General features: G+C 36.8%; 1 protein-coding gene across 1 annotated transcript in view; it reads right to left on the reverse strand.

Moving 5' to 3' along the window:
- The window catches only part of ITGA1 (integrin subunit alpha 1), a 205,327-nt gene that overhangs the window by 106,576 nt on the left and 75,455 nt on the right, over window positions 1–23,296 (reverse strand). Inside the window, 4 exon segments of the mRNA XM_007486289.3 lie at window positions 6,271–6,398; window positions 6,966–7,080; window positions 7,170–7,258; window positions 9,597–9,709. Of these exon segments, the coding sequence (XP_007486351.2) occupies window positions 6,271–6,398; window positions 6,966–7,080; window positions 7,170–7,258; window positions 9,597–9,709 (445 nt within the window).

The raw sequence follows: 23,296 nt of genomic DNA on the forward strand, positions 1-23,296 counted from the left end.
TTGGCTCTATTGAGCTCAGGGCATTTATAGCACAGCCAGTTTGAAACATCCTGGGGTCCAAGGCAGGATTCTGATACAGGTCTTCTAACGCCAAATACATTAGCTTTTCTACTGCCTCATTTGGCCTTTTTCCTTTTCTTCAATGACTGAATTTCTTCATGTAACCCATTTTTCCAGAGAGAAGGCTTCCCTCTTTGCCCCTCAGTTTCCTGTGTGATAGCATTTTGTTTGGTACTTCACTTATTGGGTTTCACAGGATAAGAACTTCACAAAATGTCAGTGTTGTTGGAAGGAAACTTAGTAGACCCAATCCAACCACAGCTGTACAATAAGTGGACTCTAAGCCTTTGCTGGAAGACTGTCAGTGGAGGGGAGGTCATTGATTCCCTAGACCGAGTTTCATGCTATTAAGAAATTGAATGCTTATCTATCCTTGTAGATAGCATGTTACCAAATGACATCCTATTATCTCCTACATGTCTAGAAAGTAATTCAGAGTTAGCTCTGACTCCCAACATGCACATAACTTCCCCAAGTTTTGGCTCAAGCCCAAAACTATAGGTTTCAGGAAAATCCTTCCTGCTCTCTAGTCACATAACTAGATTATAGTAGTAGTTTTCTGTTTGCTCATAGGACAGGCAACCTTTGACGGAAATCTGACCTCAAAATTTGAAATTTTGCACAGGGGAGCTCTATCTTCTCCCGTTCTTAAGGATGAGCAAAACTGAAAACTCTTCTATGTGACCAAAGAGCAACAGAACCAAGAGATTGTTGTATACAGCAACAGCAACATTATTTAACGAGTACATGTGCATGACTAAGTTATTCTGAGTCATATAAATATTCAAAGAAACTACAAATGACCCATGAAGGAAGATGCTATTTACCTCCAGAGAAATGACAGATATATGGAACTATATACAATATATCTTCACATATATATTTGTGTCAAATGTTGGCTTTCTCTACTGCAGGGTTGAGAGGAAGGAAGGAAAATAGCTTAGAAATCAAATGTAATTAAAAAAAATAAATTTTTTTAAAAAAATACAATGAAAGGATAATGAGTGAGACTTAAACATCTCACGTCCCCTTTACTTAATCTCTCTAAGGGTCATTGTCCCATTTATAAAAAGAAGGGGTTGTAATATGAGGGGATGACATGGCCTCTAAGATTTCTTGTACTTTAAAATTCATGATCCTATGAATGGAGATGTTTTTAGAAATCTCTTATAAATCAGGCACCAAAGATACAAAGGAGATAAAGATCCCTTTTGAGCATTTTCCAGAAAATGACTGCCAACTTGTGGGCAGTCTTTGGCTCTTAATAAAAAATACTATACTTAAATCATGTTAGCAACCACCAAGATTAAAATGGTAGTCAACACAAACAAGTAGGCAATGTTCTTGGAAAGATGCACTGTGAGGCCACATGAAAGAAAACTATGCCCTTTAGAGCTATGTTCATTTTTGTACTTTTTTCCCTAGATGATGCGTACTTCCAATTTTCCTATGAATGAATTTCTTTCCTGCAGCAGAGAAGGAAGATGAATGAGGAAGTTTTTGTTATTATTCAGCCTATCTTGCCTATTTTTAAAGTAGTGTATAATTGAAAATCTGTTACCCTAAAAAAAGAACTACATTTCATTAGAGCCCACTGACTTCTTGTCATTACGTACTTCCTGTAGACAAGGGATATTAGGCAATGACATAGAAGATCCTGGTCTCTTTGGCATGATGGCATCAAGCTTGGTGGCAGTGGTAAGCTAAGCATGGGGATTTTAAATGGGTTGATCAGCCATGGGCACGTGGTATTTATTTTGATTCCTCTTTATTCCTTTATTTCTAATGATCATTAACAAATCTCCTAAAATATAATATTTTTATTACTGAGATTTAATTTAAAATTTTACAGTAGAATTAAGGATTTAATTTGAAAAAGTAAGGCTATAGGGAATATCAAACCAAATTATTCAGATTACTTTTCCATCAAGGAAGGGCTTTGAAAACTAGTCCTCAATGAACATTTTTTTAAAAAGAAAAAAAAATGTATCATTTTTAAAAATTTTTTTTCCTTTCTTTTTTTTAATTTTATAGTATTTTATTTGATCATTTCCATGCATGTTTCATTAAAGACAAAGATCATTTTCTTTTCCTCCTTCCCACCCCCCGTGGCCAACGCATGGTTCCACTGGTATCACATGTGTTCTTTATTCGAACCCATTGCCATGTTGTTACTAGAAAATGTATCATTTTTTAATGGGCAGGCTCGAATGAAGCCTGCCCCTAATAATTCATATTCAAAGTTGGGATAAAATGAGACACCCATCACCCATTGATAGGTAATCTGATAAATTAACAAAATGAGGTTTACTTAGCCAGAGCACAGAAAGGCTATTCAACAAGGAGATTCCAACACTTAGCTAGGGTAGATATAACCCTATCTACTCAGCAGGGGAAACAGAGTAATTTCCAGAATCTTGAGAAATCCAGGAATTCTGAAGGGCCCAAAACTCCATGTGGGTGGACCTTTTCCTCTTCATAGGTGACCAGGAAACCAAGTCAAAATAGCCAGAGTCTATCAAGAATTTATATTAGTCTGCTGTAGTTTAAGCCCTGGCTTGGGGCCAGTCAGTTCCTGGGGACTACTTTGTCACCTTTCAGGGGAAAAGGGCAGAGCCAGAAGGGGCAATAAAAAAAGAAACTCTGATCCTATCACACCATCATTCTAAAAAACTCATCATTAAAATTGATTTTACCATAAAAGTACAAACATGTATCTCTTGGGTGATAGCTCTATTGCTGCAAGGGTCTTTCTGATCTAATTTCCTCATTATGAGGAAAGTGAGGCTCACTGAAGTTAAATGACCTACCTAATGTAAAAATTAAAATTAATATACAGCTTAAAATATTATATTTTTAAAGATTTATTAATGATCACTAGAAGTAACAAAATAAAAAGGTAACAAAATAAAGTCATGTGCCCATGGCTAATCTACCTGTTCAAAAACCCTGCTCTGCCACAATTGCAATAGAAAGCAGAGACCGAGACCAGGAAGCTCACCCAATATATCCCCTGTCTATGTCAGCCCATAATGACAGGAAGTCAGTGGGCTCCTGGGAAATGCAGTTCAAAGGCACAAGATTTCCAATTACATGCTAAGGGCATGGAAGTTGCAAGTGACAGAGGTTACATTTTGCTTTTTGGGATTTCCTGGTTCCATAGACAGTGTATATATCAATCACTCAACCAATAAGTATTTATTAAGCATCTATTATGTGCCAGGTAGTGTGCTGAGCACGAGGGAGACAAGAAGAGGTAAAAGACTTGTCCAAGAAGTAGGGGGCATCCGTTAAGCTTGAGTCATCCTTTCCAGACACTGAACTTTGAATGTAATGAAGTCTGCAGAAAGGGCATCTCAGTTGGCGACAGAGCACAGAACAAAGCAGGAGCAGCAGCCAAGCGATTAATTTTGTGGAAGGGGAAAAAAGAGAGTACTTTTCCCTCAGCACTTCAGACAGGCATTTTGACCTCTGGAGGAGGAATGGGGGAATGAAGCTCATTAGCCAATTATTTGTACATTTTCTTCTGCTCGTTGCTCCGGTAGAAAATGACAAATGCAGTTTTCTTGCTTCAATTCTAGGCAGTGGAGTTAGTAGTAAAGCATAAAGAGCCCTGGATTTAAAGGGAGAAGTTCTGGATTCCAACCGAGCTCTTGCTACCAGTATAACGTGCCCAACTCCCTTAACTTCTGTCTTCATCTGTAAGATGAGGGGCTTGGGGGGCAGCTGGGTAGCTCAGTGGATTAAGAGCCAGTCCTAGAGACGGGAGGTCCTAGGTTCAAATCTGGCCTCAGCCACTTCCTAGCTGTGTGACCCTGGGCAAGTCACTTGACCCCCCTTGCCTAGCCCTTACCACTCTTCTGCCTTGGAGCCAATACACAGTATTGACTCCAAGAGGGAAGGTAAGGGTTTAAAAAAAAAAAAAAGATGAGGGGCTTGGAAAAGGTGATCCTTAAGGTCCTGGCTAGCCCTAATATTCTGTGGTTCTCTTGATATCACAAAGTAAACCATTGTTTTTCTCTTGAACTACAGTGGGGGGAAAATAAACAGAGAAGCAGTTCCTGTACCTTGTAGGTGGCTGTTGAATGAATGAATGAATGAGTGACTGGACTGGAATTTGTGGAACTCTTTTACCAATGCATGTAAGCTAGTGCTCTGTACCTTAAAGTCAGAAAGAATTGCCTAAAGCAGTGAAGGAGTGGTTAAGTGACTAATCCAGGGTCATATGGATCAGAAATACACCTGAATCCAGGTCTTTTTGCCTTCAAAAGCAGTTTTCTAATTCTCTAACCACCCCAACATACTGACTGACCTTCAAGCTTATAAGCTAACAATATATCAGATGGAGAAGTCTTTTTTTTCTTCACAAATTTGCAAAACATATAAAAGACTCGGAAGACTCGGAAGATAGCCCTCTTCTATCTGAGAGGACCCTTTTCTACAAGGGAAGTTCGCTAGTCTTAGCTTAAGGGGTAGAAAATAATTACAAGATTATTCTCTGTCCTTGAGGGATTGCCTTTATTTGTAGGTTTGCTTTGGAAACTACCACTTTAGGCATCTGTTCTGTCTTCCCTATATTAAATTTTATGTTTCCGTGTCCAAAAATCATGTCAAATCTAGTGTATAAACCCAGTATGTCAGCTATCTCCTGGGAATTTGATAAATTAAAAATGAAGGAAGGAAACATAAACCTGGTTCCTGAAGTAAAGTTTACCCAAAACGCAGACTATGTATAGGCTCCACTCGATTTAGGGGCCACCAAGAGGATCTGCTGAGAAGTGGATTATCTTGAGGAAAAAAATGTTCTGGACAGTGACTTTCTGCAATTCAGCCCTGGGGCACTTATATTACTCAAGGGGAAAAAATCATTAAAAATAAGAAAAACCAGATTTTTGCAGCAATATCCTGTATTTTGTTACTCTTTCATTTATGCAACATGAGAACGGAAACCACAATGTAAATATGGTACTCTGGGGAAGCCATATCACAGTTTCTAGGCACATTGAGACAGATCTGTTGTGAGCAGGGATGACCAAGTTTATATTAAAACTTGCTACTAAATGACGGGTTCTCCACATCTATAAAGGATGTTCCTCATTAGCTTTGAAAATGATAGCTTGTAAATTGGCAAAGATGATGACATAAAAATACAATAAAGTTTTGTACTGGTCCAAATAATCTGAAAGATAATTTAGAATTACAGAAACCAACAATAAGACAATTGACTAAAATGTTTGTAACCTTTGACTTAGAAATCTCAGTGTATAAACCCAATGAAAGAAAATGTTTAATTTTAACGGAATAGTCATAGCAGTGTGCAGCTAGGTGGCTCAGTGGATGGAGAGTCAGACCCAGAGATGAGAGGTCCTAGGTTCAAATGCGACCTCAGACACTTCCTAGCTGTGTGACCCTGGGCAAGTCACTTAACCCCCATTGCCTACCCTTACCACTCTTCTGCCATGGAATCAATACTTAGTATTGAAGGTAAGGGTTTTAAAAAAAAGAATATTCAGAGCAGCACTTTTATGGCAGCCAAGAATTTTAAACAAAGTGGTGCCCATTAATTGGAGAATGGTTAAATGAACTATAGTATGTGAATATTGTGGAATTTTACTGTGCTCAGAGAAATAGCAAATATGAAAAATTCATAGAATCTGATGTAGACTGAAGACTGTAGAATCAGGAGAGCAAGATGTACTATGTTTACAGTAACACAAATGCAAAGAACAACAACAATGAAACAAAACAAAATTGAATGCTACATGATGAAATGACCAAGTTTGGGCCCCCACGAAAAAGAGAGAAAATGCACCTCTGAACCTTCTTGAAGAGATGGGGGAATTAAAGTGGGAAGATTGCAAATGTTGTCAAACATGGTTGATGTGTTAGCTTTTGGCTGAACTGTTAGGTTTTTTTTTCTTTCTCTTTTTTTTTAAATAAAGGATGGTTTGCTGGGGACAGGGGAAAATATATTCAGAAATGAAACTGATACAGAAACAAAAGTTATCAATACAACTTGTAAATGGTAGCTCATGCAACATTTTCTGTTTAAAAAGCTTTTAAAAAGAACACAAGTCCAGGAATGTGCAAACAGAAGAGCTATGAAGTCAGTTCTGATATTTAGCTTCACTCATGAACAATGTTCTATTGTTTGCTGTTTTGTTTTTCTGATCAAAAAAAAAAAAGCACAAAAATGTAGAACTCTCTTACCTGCGTCTGCTTGGGACCAATGTCCATTTTCCCAAGTAAACTATTTAAAAAATCTGTAACACTTGTCCAGGGGTAAATACTGTTAGAACCATCCAGCACGATGACAATGTCCAGTTGGGTGTTGCATCCTGCAAATACAAAGAGGAAAACTGGCACCCATAGACTCCATCCACACTCCCTTTTTATAGATAATTAAATGCCTTCTCAAAGGCTTGTTAGGGGGGAAAAAAAGCATTTCTTTGCCAGTATGAAATATTGGTGGCAATTAATGAAATTACTGTTGGTATGTCATCAGCGAGAAACATTTCTCCTCAACTTCTCTCCATGTTGTAGAACGGTTCTCATTGAAAATTTTTCAGAGAGAGTTTTTTTTTTTTCCTTAAGGGCAGTTGTGAATTTCTTTAGTTGCTTGGCTTCTTTATCTAAAGAGATTTTTGCTGTTGGAACAAAAGTGACTTGACATCTTTTCCAGTAGGGAGCTTCAAGTCTTTCTAATTATTGTTTACATGAAGATCAATTCTCCAAATAGCACCAACGTTTGGTTTTATACCAGCAAAGCAAACATTGACCTAAATTGGAAATGCTGGTAGCTGAGATAAATGCTTCGTGCCTTTGGCAAGCCTTCATGTATACATTTCCTCATTCATTGCTGACTGCTTTTCAAACACACAAAAACACTTCAAGGGGATGCATACCTTGAACAGATGGGGCAATGGAGTTCACAACCTGAAATTTGGAATCGACGTCCGAACAAATGCCAGTTGTATAATATGTGTGTCCACATCTGTAAGCATACAAAGGCCCACAAGCCTTGAAAAGAAAGAAAGAATGAAAAATCCTGAAGATTCACAATGATCACATTTGTAGGTCGTTAAAAATTTTGCTCTTTCCTTTCTTACCAGAAACCCGCCTTTTGGGTTAGTGACTAGAGTAGATCCAAACGTCATGTTCTCCTTTACTTCTGTGACATTTGGAATTGACGTGTAAACTAAAAAAGGAAGAAAAATGTAAACTGGTAGCCCCAGAATGCAATGTCCACGAGCTGAAATATTCTGGTCCTTGCCTTTTTATTTTTTTGGTGGGAGGAGTAGTTGCAACTAAGTATTCTCTAAATTACTATTGGGGATAAAATGAGGCAGTTAAAGTTGAAAAACTGGCTTAGGTCCCAGAATCTTTGTCTGGGTCACTTTCTCAAATAGTTTTGCTGAACTGAAAAAAAAAAGTGCAGAAATAACAAGGCAATGAGAGTGTGGGACTGCTGTCTCTCACACAGCTTTGCTAATAGAAAGAGATAAAATATTCGGCTTCATATGAAATTTTTATGTCCATATAAAATAGCTTTGTATGCTTCACTACATGTTCAGGAATGTGTCAAAAATTTCTAACAAGATATGTGCTAAAATTGGGTGGGAAACTAGAATGGGAAATTCAAATGCAGTTTATCTCTGTGTCAATATGCTGGTCAGTCCAGTTGGGCTAAGAAAAAAATTGTTTTAAGCATTTTAGCAGTAGTCACGAAATTCTAGTGAAAGAAGGGCAGATATTGGGATATATTTGATCTTCAAGCTGGTCTCAGAATATTAGACCACTTAATGCTGAGCTGAAACCACATCAGTCATAAGGGGAAAGACTAACCTTTTTCTGGGTGCGAATCCCATTATGGAGATACTTTGGGTGAGCTCAGTTTGGAAAGATGCTAAGGCTGTCCAGTTACTCTGTACATCTCATAAGGGGAGATGGGGCATCCTTGTTGCCAGCTATGTCAGTCTGACATTCTTTCAGTGGTCTGATCTCCCAATAAGAGGTTGGGATTCCTGGATGGTTTGTTTCTAACCTAGGAAACCCAGATGGTTTCTTAATCCAAGGGGTTAGATTTCCCCTGAGCTTGTCCTAAACAACCAGTCTGGTTGGCCTCCAGTTAGTCCTAGAATGTCCCTGAACTCCCAGAGACCTTTGGACTTGGGGATGACCCAGGGTCAGACAAGGTCCCAGAGGACCAGGTCACACTGGAGCAATTGCTCTTGCCCCTTCCCACTATAGGGGAAAACGAGCATTTTTCACTGTGTTGGTTGCGTCACCAGATAATTCCAATTTGATGTTCCATTCCCCTAGGACTTCAGAGGAAATTCTATTTGTAGTCTTCTTCAAACCTCAGGGAACCAAAGCATCCTATCTCAGTGCCTTGTGGTAGCTGTTGAGTCTTACTCTTAAGTTGAGTACATGTTAGGCTACTGCTTACGTTTCAGAAAGATACAAAGATAAGTATATATAAGAGCACTCATATATGGATATGTATTTATGCATGTGCCTCTGTACATGGAGACACACATATATGCCAGTCTGTAGCTATTTGTCAAGCATTTACTAAGTGCCAGGCACTGAGCTAAGTGCTGTCTGTAGATACCAAGAAAGGCAAAAGACAAACTTTGCTCTCAAGGCACTCACAGTCTAAAGGGGGAGAAAGTAGGAAAACAACTATGTACAAACAAGATATGTGAGGGCAAATATGGAGATCACTAGCAGAGAGAAGGCACTTGTATTAAGGGAGATCAGGAGAAGCTTTTAGTAGATGGTAGGATTGAGCTGGGACTTCAAGGAAGCCCGGCAAGCTAGGAGGTAGAGATGAGGAGGAAGAGGATGCCAAGCATGGGGGAATGTCGGTGAAAATGCCCCGAGTCTGGAGATGGTATGTTTTGTTCAAAGAATAGCATGAGGGACATTGCCACTGGGTTGTAGAATACATGGGTAGGCAGGGAGGGAAGTGTAAGAAGACTAGAAAGGGATGGAGTGGAAGGAGGTCATGAAAGGCTTTGAATGCCAAACAGAAGATAACATATTTGATCCTGGAGGTGTAATGTATATATATACACGTATAGTTTGTCAATTTTATTAATTTAATATAAAATAAGAAAAACATTCAAGCTGAGGATTGACCGTTTGTTTGAGGTGTATCTTTCTTTCCTAAGTGTGGGTTCCACTAAATATCTTTTTGCTTTGAGTGAGAGAACAAGAGTTAGTTTGGGGAGGCTATTTCATGCTACCCTTGTGAAATTCCAAGAACCATTGAATGAAGGAGGAAGATACAGCTGTCCATCACCCTCGTGGTACAGTGTATTAAAAAGTCCAGGTGTTCTAGGCTGTTTAAACTCTGTAGCAGAGATATGCATTTGAAGGTAACAGAATAGGGAATCCAGGGCATAAAAATGTCCCTCTCCTCTCAGAGTTTTCTCTCTTTAGACCTAAAATAACTCTCTATAACCCAGTGCATTTTCGGAGTGCCCAGGATACATTATAGGCATAGAATTCACTTTTTTTTTTTACCTTACCTGGGAGGTCTAATTTTATGCATGGCAATGATTCTCCTCGCCCTACGGGACACTTATAAACATCTCCAGTTCTGTTCTTGGGTTGGCCAACTAAAGGAGAACCAATGAGCACCCTGAAAATGAAATGGTATGAATAAGTATTTTAAGTAAGAAAGAGTTCTTTATTTCATTTAGTTCATGGCTAATCCTAAGAATATTAACAACAACCAAATTGTTCCCCACAGACAAGTTCAGTCAATGTCCAGTGCTCTAAAGGCATCTAATTAAGGCAGAGAGTATTCTCAAATGAAAAATGGCTTAAATATTTCCCACAGACACAAAAAAGCTCACCAAAACTTGCACCCACATTAAAATATAAGTAACAAAAATATGTAGAAAAATAAATGAAAAACTCTATTTTTGCCCTGTATTAGTAGTCAGTAAACTTATTTTCACTTCAAAAAGTTGTTTTTTTAAAAACTTCTCCAACTCTCAAATGTAATAACTGAAATAATAAGTTGACTGAATACTAAAGATACTATGGGATGTGTGACCATGTATTTGGTGTTTGGGTCCGTAGTATTTATGAGTAGGTTTTACATGCATGGAATTTAAATTTTCATGGGCAAAGCAAGAGATACAAAGATTAGTGATAGCTTTACCTTAATTCCTTTGAAAATTAGATGTTCCTGTTCTTTGACAATTATCTAGTAAGTAATTTCTCTTTCCCTAATATATTTTTATCAAGTCCCTGCATATTTTGAATGTCAGACCTTTATTAGAGAAATTTGCTGTGAAGAATTTTCCCAGTTAACTGTCTCTCTCTGCTAAGTTTGATTGCTCCCAGATCTTATTTGTCTAATTGTTTAGTTGATCAATTTTTTTTAAACTTACCTTCTGCCTTAGAATCATTATGGCAGAAGAGTGGTAAGGACTAGGCAATGGGGGTTAAGTGACTTACCCAGGGTCACACAGCTAGGAAGTTTCTGAGGTCGTATTTGAACCTAGGACCTCCCATTTCTGGGTCTGGCTCTCAACCCACTGAGCTACCCAACTTCCCCCCATGATCAACTTTTCTAATGTCTAAGCAGTTACCAAATAGTTTTAATGATTTCTATATTATTAGATAATGTGAGATTTCATACTCTTAGATTATATGTGTACTTACTTTTTTCATTATTTCCTTTGATATTCTTTTTTTATTTAAAATTTTTTCCAGATTACATATTGGTATAATTTTCAAAGATCATTTTCTGTGATGTTGTGATACATGTTCGCCCCTTCCCTTTCCCTAAGATGATAGATAATATGATATAGGTTGTACATCTACTGTTATACAATACAGATTTCCATTTTTATCATGTGGAGAAAGAAAACAACGATCACACTAGAGAAAAATTCAATGAAGTAATAAAATGAAGAATGGCATGCTTCGATCTAACAATGGGATTACTATTATAGTATTAAGTCTATTCAATCTTCTAGTAGATATGATCAGATTAGATAACTTTGGAATTGGGGGAGGGGAGACAAGGGGACCCCAAATTCTATATAGAAGGCTTGACCTCTTTCCTAGTTAATGCCAGATTCAGAATGAACACACACAGCAAATAACAAAGAAACTCATTTATCCAAATCATAGCAAAACAGAAATCAGAGAAGATATACATTGAGGAATATATACCAGACAATAAAGAGTGAAGGAGTTCTAGAAATGAGATAACTCAGTTTAACCAAGAGAATGTCCTAGATATCACCCAAGGAGAAACGCCCCAATGTCTCTACAGTAGCAAGATGGGAACAGTAACATGATGAAGAAAGACAGCTAACTCTTCTCATGTTTTCCCAAAGTCTTTTCCTTCAGCAACCTGAAGTTAGTCTTTTCCATCTTTTCTCTTGAAGCTTTTAGTACCCAAAGTGACTCTGGCCTTAAAGAAACCTTGAAACTTGACCAGTCACAAAGGGTATTGGCCTTGAAGAGACCAGAAGAAGGACTCAACTGGACTTCCCCAGGAACAGGTAAAAGCTAAGAGTTGTCTCACCTCCGCCTAACTCCACCCTGCCTAGAATGCAGAGAAGGGACTTTATCTCCCCCAATAAGCACTAGATCAAATGGTGTTGGGACAGAGGTTAGATAGTTTATTAGTATGGCCCAACCACAGTGTTGCTTCTCTTATTTAAATGTTCCTTTGCCTCTGTTAAAGAGGTCTTTTTGTTCAAATGTATTCATATAATTTTTGAGTTTGTCTTGGTGGGTTGACTCCCAAGGGAATATTTTACATATTTGGTATTTATTTTGAGTGGGGTATATTTTTTATCTTCTCCTGCTAGGTTTTTTTTAATAATATATAGAAAGGTTGATGCTATTTTGTGGGCTTTTTTTGTATACTATTATTATATTAAAGTTAATAGTTTTATTAATTTTTATTTGCATCTCCAGAATTATCTAAGCAAACTATCTGCAAATACTAATAATTTTGCTTTAACTTGCCTTTGCCTAATAGCTAGAACTTTTAGAACTCTACAAAATAATTATTACAATACAATCTTTGCTTTGTTCCTACTCATATTGGAAGGGACTCTATTGTTTCTCCATTAAATCTAATGAAAATTCTTGATTTTAGACAAATATTGTTAACTATGTTAAGGAAAGGTTTGTTATTTCTATGTTTTCTTATATATTTAAAAAATATAAATGAGTGTTACATATTGTGAGAAGCTTTTTCTAATTGTATTGATGCAATCATATTCTCATTTTATTAATACGGACAATTATATGGTTTTTCTAATGTTTGGATTCTTGGTACAAAATCAACTTGTCATAATGAATGATCTTTTAAATATATTTTATAGCCTTTTTGCTAATATTTTTTTTAAACCCTTACCTTCTGTCTTGGAGTCAATACTGTGTATTGGCTCCAAAGCAGAAGAGTGGTAAGGGCTAGGCAATGGGGGTCACGTGACTTGCCCAGGGTCACACAGCTGGGAAGTGTCTGAGGTCAGATTTGAACCTAGGACCTCCTGACTCTAGGACTGGCTTTCAATTCACTGAGTTACCCAGCTGCCCCCGCTAATATTTTATTGAATATTTTTGCTTTGGTATTCATTGGGTTTATAGTTTACTTTATCCCTTCCTAATATAGGCATCAGTACTATATTTGTCTCATGAAAGGCATTTGGTAGGATGCCATCTTTCTGTATTTTTGTTGTTATAGTCTCCTACTTATTGTCTCATCTACTTTTTTACTTCTGATTTACTTTTTACCTTCACCTTTTCACCACTTGGTTGGTCCAACTGTACATGGAAAAGAAATTCTGAAATGACTTCTTTATTATCCTTTGTTTATTACAATATGATCAAGGTGACTTTTTGATGATGTTGTTTAAGGTCACGATTCCAGCTCTATTTGACTTTTTCTGAAAAAAAATATCTGTGTGGTACAGGAACAAGTTTTTTACAAACCTTTGATCTCTTTAATTTCTTGATTCTGCAGCAAATTTTCCTGGGTAATGTTCAGTGTCCTTCCATTTCTACTTTCATATTCAAGTCATTAATAATTTGTGTATATGTGGATTTTTTTCAGAGTATCTTGCCAAATTCTTCATAGAATTTCTCGACTTCATCTACCTTAATAGATTTTTCAAAGTAAGGCTGCAATTACCTTCATGCTACTTTTTAAATTTGTTTTCTATCTGTACTGCTAGTTCACTAGGTATTCCTTAAAATGATTTTCCTTATTGTTTTGAGGATGGGAATGAACCCAATTCCACCAATGGGATGAAGAAAATATTAAACATTGATATTCAATAAATCATTAGTTAATTGATTTAATTAATTATTTAAAAAGTATTTATTAAGCACTACATGCTATGCATTTGGGATACAAAGAAAAAGCAGAGATGGCTCCTGCCCTGAAGGAGCTTACATTCTTCAACCAGAAGCCTTTTCCAATCCCCCTTGTGTCTTCCCTCTGTTATCTCCAATTATCTCTAATTTGTTTTATACATAGCTTGTTTGTACATATTTTTTTTATAGATGGTTTCACCTCCTCCACCTCCTCAAGGGCAGGGACTCTGATATGCTTTTCTTTGACTCCCTAGCACTTAGCACAGTACCTGGCACAGAGTAGGTACTTAATGAATCGATTGATTGATATTGACTGACATTGTAATGGAGGGAACAACATATTAAAAAATGTGGCCAGGGAGAGTCATTTTGCCTTTAAGTTATTAGATTGATAAATGTATCTTTAGGAGATTAGATTGACACCTTTTCCAGTAGAAAATTCTAATTTTGATTTAACTGTAGTTTCAGTATGAAAAAATGAGAGAATGCGGGAGCAAGGTCAATTGCATGAGAAGAAGGGGGCATTATTGTGGCAGCCAGATGGCACAGTGGAAAGACTGTCAGGCCTCAAGTCAGGAAGACCCATCTTTTTGAGTTTAAACCCAGCCTCAGAAGGCAAGTCACTTCTCCCTGTTTGCCTCAATGTTCTCATCTGTAAAATGAGCTAAAGAAGGAAATGGCAAACCACTCCAGTATCTGGCCAAGAAAACCCTAAATGGAGCCACACAAAAATCAGACAGAACCAAAACTGACTGAACAACAACAAAAATAATTACTAGAGCCAGCATGAATATAGCAGGCCATGAGAAGCACTGCCAGATTAGGACCACAATTCTTTAGTCCATCTCTCTGAGGTGAACCTGTAAAGCATCCTTCTATTTAGATGTCCTTTCTTTGTCTTCTGTTTTCATTTGTAGAAAAACAAAGATCATTGTGGATGAGCTTCAGTTGCTTAACAGACTTAGGTAGATTTAGTGCTACAAAGTAACTTTGCAGATCATAATGTTTTATAAATGCTGAAATTGGAAATCTAGAAGGTGATTAAACGAGAATATTTATGGCAGAGCTGGGATTTAAACTCAGCATATCAACTTTTTGACAATCTTGCACGAAAAGTACCAACATTTAACTTAATATTTTAATTTAATTAATTAATTGATTAATTTAATTAATGACTTAATAATAAAATAGTCTTGAAACTGAGTGAGTCAGTGTCCTTTACCCCCATTCTGTTATCTGTTCACTACTCCACACCTGACCAAGAGTCATTGTGTGTCCACATAATTGGTTGTTATAGGCAAAGAAAATCTTTCTCTGGTGGCCAGATTTCTTGTGGGGAGTCTCTCTATACTTAGCTTTTGTCCAAAAGGCCTATGGTCTGTCACCAGTCCTGTAATCAAAGCTTTTCTAACATCATTGAACCTGCCAGAATTTAAGCTTTCCTGGTATAGCTTTTGAGAATTCAAGGTCAGCATACAACTGAAGTAAGACTTTTGTGGTAGAAAATTTCTAGTTTGGTTAAAAAAAAAAACCCTGCATAAATACAGAATATGAGAGAGCAATTTTAATAGCAGCTCAAATGAAAAAGCTTTGGGAGTTTTATTTCACCACAAATTCAATATGGATAAATAATATAATATGGATGCAAAAAAATTAAATGCCACCTTATAGAGTATCAATAGTATGACAGTATCTAGATCAGGAGTTCTTAACTTTTTGAATATGTGTCTATGTATGTTTGTCATTGACTCTATGAGACTCTTCTCAAAGTAATGTTTTTAAATAATTGAAAGAAATGTTGAATTTCAGTTAAAAGTTAAAAAAAAGATGTGATTTGTTCCCCCACTCATCGAAGTTCTGAAAGGTATCCAGAGACTCCTTCCAGATTAAGAACCCCTGATGTAGAATAAAGCCCTGGAAAGGGAGTGGGAGATGCTATAGAAGAATAAACAGAGGACTTGGAGTCCAAAAATTTGGATTTAAGTGATGCCTCGGCCTCTTAGTAGCTGTGTGACTGTGTTTTGATCGTCCAGGTTTGAGATTCAGAGCTCTAAATACGGAACCATTGGGGATTTCCTTAGAGTGCAGTTGGACTAGATGATCTCAAGGACTTTTGTGGTTTTTTAGTCATTTTAGTCATTTCCAACTCTTCATGACCCTATTTGGGACTTTCTTAGCAGAGAGGCTGGGCTGGTTTGCTTCTTCCTTCTTTAGCAAATTTTAAAGATGAGGAAACTCTGGCAAACAGGATCAAGTGACTTGTCCAAGGTCACATAGCTAGTTTCTGAGGCCCGAGTAAAGACTTTTCCACTTCTAAACTTCATAAATTAATGGGATGCTAAGATTAGGGCTCAGCTGGCATGCCCTCACATTGTCTCTAGGGAATGCATTATATATGTATGTATGTATGGATGGAAAAGTAAATATAAGGAGGGAATGAGCTCTATCAACTAGGGAGATCTGGAAAAGCATAGTATAAGAGGTGAAACTTAAATGGAGGTGGGTTCTAAAAAGCAGATATAAGTAAAGATTTCACATTTCATGGGACAAAAACATGGAGGTGGGAGTTAAAAAGTTGCCTTCTGGGGCAGTTTTTTGGCTCCTAGATTGTGAAATAAGTGCAGAAAGAAAGGTTAGAACCAGATACTGAAAGTCTTTAAATGCAAGATCAAGAAGTTTGTACTTCATCCTAGAGGCCACAGGGACACAGTAAATCTTGAGAGGAATGACTTGGACAGACTCATGCTTTAGGTTGTTATAGTTGATCTCATTTTGAACTCAAAGTCAAAAAGAAAACTGATTTCATTGAAAACCTTTCCTTAGAGTATTCATAATGTGTATAAATGAAAGACAATATTTAGATCTAATTTCATACATACCAATATCTGTTGCAGACATAAAGTTCAGAAATTATATGAAGAAATTGACAAAACCTCCAAAGGAAGTCAGTATTCAATTTCATTTTTAATTTCATGAATATTTATTCATTAATCATTGATGTATTAGTTGATTGACTCTTCTCTCAAGGAGCTTATATTCAACTTAAGGGAAACAACATTTATTCATATAAATAAATAAAGGGTAAATTGAGGAGGGGAAGACAGGAAGTTGAATGCCAAGTTTAGAGAACAGAAAGTAAACTAGTTAGCTAGAATATATTAGATGTTAAGGGCACTAATGTGAAATAAGACATGAAAGTATGCTGGATGGGAGCATCTAGGTGGCTCAGTAGAAGAGAGTAAGACCTAGAGATGGGATGTCCTGGATTCAAATCTAGACTCAGATACTTCCCAGCTCTGTTACCCTGGGCAAGTCATTTAACCCCCATTGCCTAGCCCTTACCACTCTTCTGCCTTGGAACCAATACATAGTATTGATTCGAAAATGAAAAATATGGGCTTAAAATAAAAAAAAAGAAGAAAAGTATGCTGGAATCATGCTACCATGGTCACTAAATGCCAATTGAGGAACAGCTGACCTTAATGACTTTAATGTGAAGGGGAGCACAGAGGAAGAATGTGGAAAATAGAGGCTTCTTGCTTTACATACAAATTTGACTACATAAAGAATTCTGAAAGAATTCTGCATCCCCCCCCCAAAAAAAAAACAAATCAACCTGTATTAACTTAATGGTATAGTACCATGCTTTTAGTTTCTACTCCTATCTCTCCCACAAAAAACAAACAAAACAAACAAACAAACAAGCAAACAAAAAACCCAGCAGCAGCAGCAGCAACAACAAAACCCTCCAAATGAAAGCAGAACAGAAGAATGGGTGAATGGAGAGAAATTCAGGCACTGGATCAGGGGCTTGGCTTGAGACCTCACTAGGAGAGAGGAGACTTTTGCCATGCTCTGCCTCTACTTCCACCTCTCCCTTTCCAGTACCCGCATGACTTAAACTGTGTGCCAACTCCCTCTGTCCATGGTATATGGCCCCTTTCCTGCCTCCTTCCCTCTCTTCCTACTTCATATCTGCAGAAAAATTTGCATTATGTAAAACTACTTTACAAGAATGACTACAGAACAGTCTACTTTCAACAAGAAGCAAGAACTGATTATTTATAAATTTGGTTCAAGATTAAGAAAGTTTTACTAGTAATTAACCATCCTCAAGTAGAATAGGTTATACTGAAAACTGACAGAATCCCCACACCAGAGATCTTTAAGTAAAGGCTGGGCTGTAGAGAGGGGATTTGTGTTCAGGTCTTCCTGATCATAGATTTGAGATAGAAAGGATATTCAAGGTCATCTAGTTGAATTTCCACATTTTATAGAGGAGGTTCAGAGAATTTAAGTGATTTGCCCCAAATCACAGTTTGAAAGTAGCAGAGATCAGGAATTAAATCAAAATTTGTTTCTTTCCATAAAATCACATTGTATAAGTTAGAAAAGATAAAAAAGATCCCTTCCTGTTTAAGTTTTTTGTCTTTATATCCCCAACAGCCTCCATGGTGCCTCAGACATTGTGAAAGCTTAATAAGTGTTTGATGACTTAATTTGACTTCTTAAAAAGCTGTTTATTGCAGCCTTGTCCATTTGGTAACTTTCTCAGCATGTTGTTCCACCCATATTCTTTAATACTTTGTAAACTAATTTTCATCTTTTTTGCTCTTGGACCTGTAAGAAAAGTTAAACTCATTACCAATGTGCCAAGTTTCTTATACTAAAACACATAAAGGCATAAACATTGACCAGTGGCCATTTAAAAAAAAAAGAAATGAACAAAGCAGCTCCACAAACTGCAGGACCATGGAAAATGCCAGGCATAGGGGATGTGGGTAGAAATGAGAAGAGTCAAAGAAATGACAATTTGCCAAAGGAGGAATTTAGACTTCAAAGACAACATCAAAAGCAATACAAAATAAACATCGTATTAAAATTGGAAAAAAGAAGATTTGACCCAGCTTTTAAAAAACTTCTCCGGTTGTTTTCAAGTAGGTTTTTTTAAAGTGCACAAACACAATTACTTCACAATGTCTACAAATTTAAGGGAATTTAGACTTTTTTTTAAATGTATTGACCTCTTATTTTTGTCCATAGTTCTCCAGAAGAATGAATTCCTCTAGAGATACACAATCAAGTCTTTAGGGTTTATTATTCATCTACTATAAGCCAGGCACTATGCTAAGTGCTAAGGATGCAAAGAGAGACAAAAAAGGAAAACAAACCCAACAATCCTAGCCCTCAAGAAGCTCCCAGCTAACCAGAAAGATAACATACAAAAGATGCCCAAACAAGACACATGCAAGATAAATTGGGGATAATCACAAAAAGGAAGATCATAAGATTAGGGAGGCCTGGGAAAGGCTTCATGCTGAAGGTGGAATTCATAGAGTAAGAGCTTAACCCAGTTATCTAAACAGACAGATAAAAATTCACTTCGAATATTCAGGGATTTGATACTATAAACAACTCAACTTTTCCAAGTTTTTGTTAGTATAAATACCTGCTTATTTATAGCTTTACAAATAAACTCTCTAGCTACAACATGAAAGAAAACAGCTGTAAGGATGACCCATACTTGATCATATTTTGATCCCCTCTTCATCTTCACAGAGGACCAGCTTTAGTTGCCCAGTAAGGAATTAGAAAAGCATGTGCAACAAGTGAGAAGATCTTTTGATCAAGAGGGAGGTACCATGGACAAGTCAAGGAGTCAGAAGTAAGATGGTAAGTTTAGCTTCCTCATCTGGTCTTTTTTTTTTTTTAAACCATTCTACTAGTGATGAACTATCCATGGGGAGAGGCAGATGAAGGTATCTTCCAGGAACAAGACACATAAGGCAATCAACAAACATTTATTAGGCACCTAATATATACCAAACACTGGTCCAGATAATGGGGATACAAAGACAAAAATGAATCAGTCTCTTAAGGAAAGAAAAAACAGGGGCTGCAATCAATCTCTGGTACCTCAAGTAGAAAATAAAGAATTCCTTAGTTCTTCAACTAGCGATTTTGCCTTGGATATTGAGCCAAATATTAGTTAGAAACTGTGTGTTTTTTTATTAAATTCTAATTTTTGGAATGAATTTAAAAAAAACACTATTTTTTTCTCTTCCATCAACCCCCATCAAAAAACAAAAATAAAAACAAAACCCTTGTAATGAATATGCAGAGTCAAGCAAAACAAATCATTGTGTTGTTTCTGTCAAAAAAAATGTCTCTTTTTGTACCTAGTGACCTTAAGGTTTTCAAGGATTTTGTTTACACTATATTGTTAATGTTAATAGTAATCCATTACATTCATATGCAATAATTTGTTTGGCTATTCCTTAATAGATAGTCACCTGTTTAGTTTCCTCTTTTGTTTTGTTTTTTAAGCCTTTGCCTTCTTTCTGCCTTAGAATCAATACTATGTATTGGCAGTTCCAAGGTAAAATAGTGGTAAGGGCTAAGCAATGGAGTTTGTGACTTGTCCAGGGTCACAAAGCTAGGAAGTATCTGAAGAATCATGACTTGAACACATGACCTCCCATCTCTATCTAGGCTTGGCTCTCAGTCTACTACTTGCCCCCAGGTTCCCTTTAAAAAAATTTTAACCACACAAAGAGCTACATTAGATGGTTTTGTTCATATAGTTCTTTTTTCATTTTTCTTTAATTTCTTTTGGATCTAGGTCTACTAGTAATTGTTGGGTCAAAGAGTCTGGCTAGCTTAACAACTTTTTTGAAGTGCAATTCCCAAACTGATTTCTGGATTGTCTAGACTAATTTACTGCTCCATTAGCAGTGCGTTAATATGTCAGTTTTCCATAGCCCCCAACAGTTGTCATTTTCCATTCTTATCAATTTTGCTAATCTAGTGGTGTGAGGCAGAATCAAAGAGGTTCTTTAATTTGAATTTTCTTATTTTTATTTTGTGTTAGTCTTTGTTTCAAGTGACTTTATTGTAAAGAACATGTAATATTGGGCTCTGTTTTAATTTTATTTTACTTTTAGATTTTATGGGTAAATTCATATTACTCACAATCCCAGTTGTGTTAGAAAGTTGTGTATTTCCCTCCATCCTACTCTCAAATTTTCTGCAAGCAAACTTTAAATTAATATAATTTCTATTGCATTGTTCTGAGTAAATGATGCATATGATATTTTTCCTTTTCTATATTTTTGGTGAGTTCTATATGCCCCCAAACTTGATCAATTTTTCCAAAATTGCTGCATTCAGTATAGAAATACTCAAGTTCCTTATTATTTTCATTTGGTTATCATCAAAGATATATCATCTAGAATTTTTCTAAAGTTCTATTTAAACTCTTAATTTCTTTTTCATCTTTGTCTAGATCTGTAATGGGTGTATTGAGCCCTCCATTCCCACCCACATCCCCACTGTAGTTTTACTATGTGTCTCTCCAATTCTAGTTTTTTAAGTATTTATATATACTTTGTGCTTACATATTAAGTTCTGATATCTATAGTGCTATGACCCTTCAAGCATAATGTAATACTCCTGCTTATCTCTTTTTTTTATCACATCTATACTTACTCTAGCCTTATCTGAAATCACAAGTGCTACTTCTGCTTCTTTAAATTCAGTTGAAGCATAATAAATTTTGCTTTAGCCCCTCATTTTAATTCTATATGAATATTTATGTTTCATGTATCTTTATTATAAACCATCTATTGTTGGATTCTCTTTCCTAATCTGTTCTAAGTATTTCCACTTAGCATAAATCAGTACCTGTTTAGAGTAGGTAATGAATAAATGCTTGTACACTTGACTTACTTATGGATCAGTTCATCATCCCATTCATGTTGAGGATTATGATGGTTAATTGTGTATTTTCCGGAGAGAAGAGCAAAATCAGCAAAGGAGGGTAAAGGGGAGGAACTTCTCAGGGTTAGATTAATAGAAGCAGTTTATTGTCTAGAAATATGAATTAGTGGCTACATTTATATATTCTGCATCATTTGAGGGGCCTTCCAAAATCTTACCTGCTCTTTAGTATCTCCCTTATGCTTCCTTAGTGCCCCATATTATAACTTCAACCTGTGGGTTAAATAACTGCTTTGGGAAATCCACCATAAAAATGTATACAAGAGAGGAGTCATTTAGGATAGAAGAGTACTCAATAGCATTGATTAGTTGACCAGAGACACTAGCATTTGCTTATCATAAAACGGGATTTTCTGAGAATAAGATATGGGACCACAAGGTTTTGAAGGAGGAACTAGAAGGGTTAGAGCTAGAAAAGCCTCAGGGCATGAGACACTGATTGAAGTTGACAAACCAATATGGCTGAAAGGGCTGATCTAAAATAATGAGAGATGAAAAGAACATAGACAGAAACAAAGGCAGAGAGACAAATGGGGGAGAGACAGAGAGAGAGAGCGAGAGAGAGAAAGAGAGAGACAGGGGGGGGGGAGACAGAGAGAGACAGAGAGAGAGAGAGAGAGAGAGAGAGGCAGAGAGAGAGGAGAAGACAATTCAAACCTTCCATACTTCACAGTTTTTCCTAGGGTCAGCTCTGCTAATAATTACCCCCTAGATTCAAGGGACCTGAATAAAACAGAGCATATATATTCTTTTTAAATGTCTTTAAATTTTATATATTTTTCTTTAAACAAAAGTGATTACTTAAATTTTATTGTCTCAAAATCTTCCTGAGCTACACAGTGAGTACACAGAGCTCTTTACCTAATGGTAAACACAATAAAAAACAGCTAACCTTAATCAAAAGAAGAATGTGTTCTGCTACTGTGAAATCATGTGATTTCCTAATCTCTCTCTCTTCTCTTCCTTCTCTTTCCCTCCTCCCTCCCTCCCTCATTCCTTCCTTCCTTCCTTCTCACTCCTTCCTTCTTTACTTCCTTCCTTCCTCACTTCCTTCCTCACTCATTCATTCTTCACTTCCTTCCTTCCTTCCTTCCTTCCTTCTTTCCTTCCTTCCTTCCTTCCTTCCTTCCTTCCTTCCTTCCTTCCTTCCTTCCTTCCTTCCTTCCTTCCTTCCTTCCTTCCTTCCTTCCTTCCTTCCTTCCTTCCTTCCTTCCTTCCTCACTTCCTCCCTTCCTTTCCCCCTTCCTATTGATTATAAGACAGAAGAGTGGTAAGGGCTAGGCAATTGGAGTTAAATTGTCTTGCCCAGGGACACACAGTTAGGAAGTTTCTGGGGCAGGATTTGAACTCAGGACTTCCTGTCTAGGGCTGGTTTTCAATCCATTGAGCTACCTAGTTGACCCCCTTCCTAATCACTTTCAATTTTTATTTAAACAATAGGGACAAGTGACTCTCTCAAAGTTACGAATTCTTACATTTTTAAAAGTTCATTTTCTTAAGGTAAACCACAATGGTTTTAGCAGAACTAATATATGCTCAAAGAGGTATGATTAGATAATACTGTGTTAGATATAGTTCCTTGAAGTTTCAGAGGGAACTGAATCAGGACTCAAAGATTCTGGTTTCAAATCTTTGCTCTTTTTCTTCCTAACTACTGTAGTGATCTTTGTCACATAGGAAGCCTTCTTCAACTTTAGAAATGAGAAAGTCATGGTAAATGCAAATGACCCTCTATGTCCCTCCAAGAGATTTAAGGATTAGTTCTTGCCCAGATCACATAAGATCATATATTTAGAGCTACAGTGAATCTCTGGGTCATCTAATTAAGATTAAATAACTTGCCCAAAGTTTTACCACTGGTTGAGGCAGAGCCAAGGCACACACTTGGTCACTTGACCTCTGTATAGATCAGGATAATTTTTACAGGTGAGGAAACTGAGGTTTAAAAACGTGACATGCAAAGAAGAGGCTGGGCTGTAGGAAAGCTAGCCAAATGGAAGAAGGGGCTGTTGTTAGAACTATTTGTACCAGGGCTTTAGATTGGTCATGTTTACCTCCCTACTGACAAATTATAACTGTTCTGAATTTATCTGGT

This window comes from Monodelphis domestica, chromosome 3, assembly GCF_027887165.1.
Source record: "Monodelphis domestica isolate mMonDom1 chromosome 3, mMonDom1.pri, whole genome shotgun sequence".
NCBI classification, from domain to species: Eukaryota; Metazoa; Chordata; class Mammalia; order Didelphimorphia; family Didelphidae; genus Monodelphis; species Monodelphis domestica.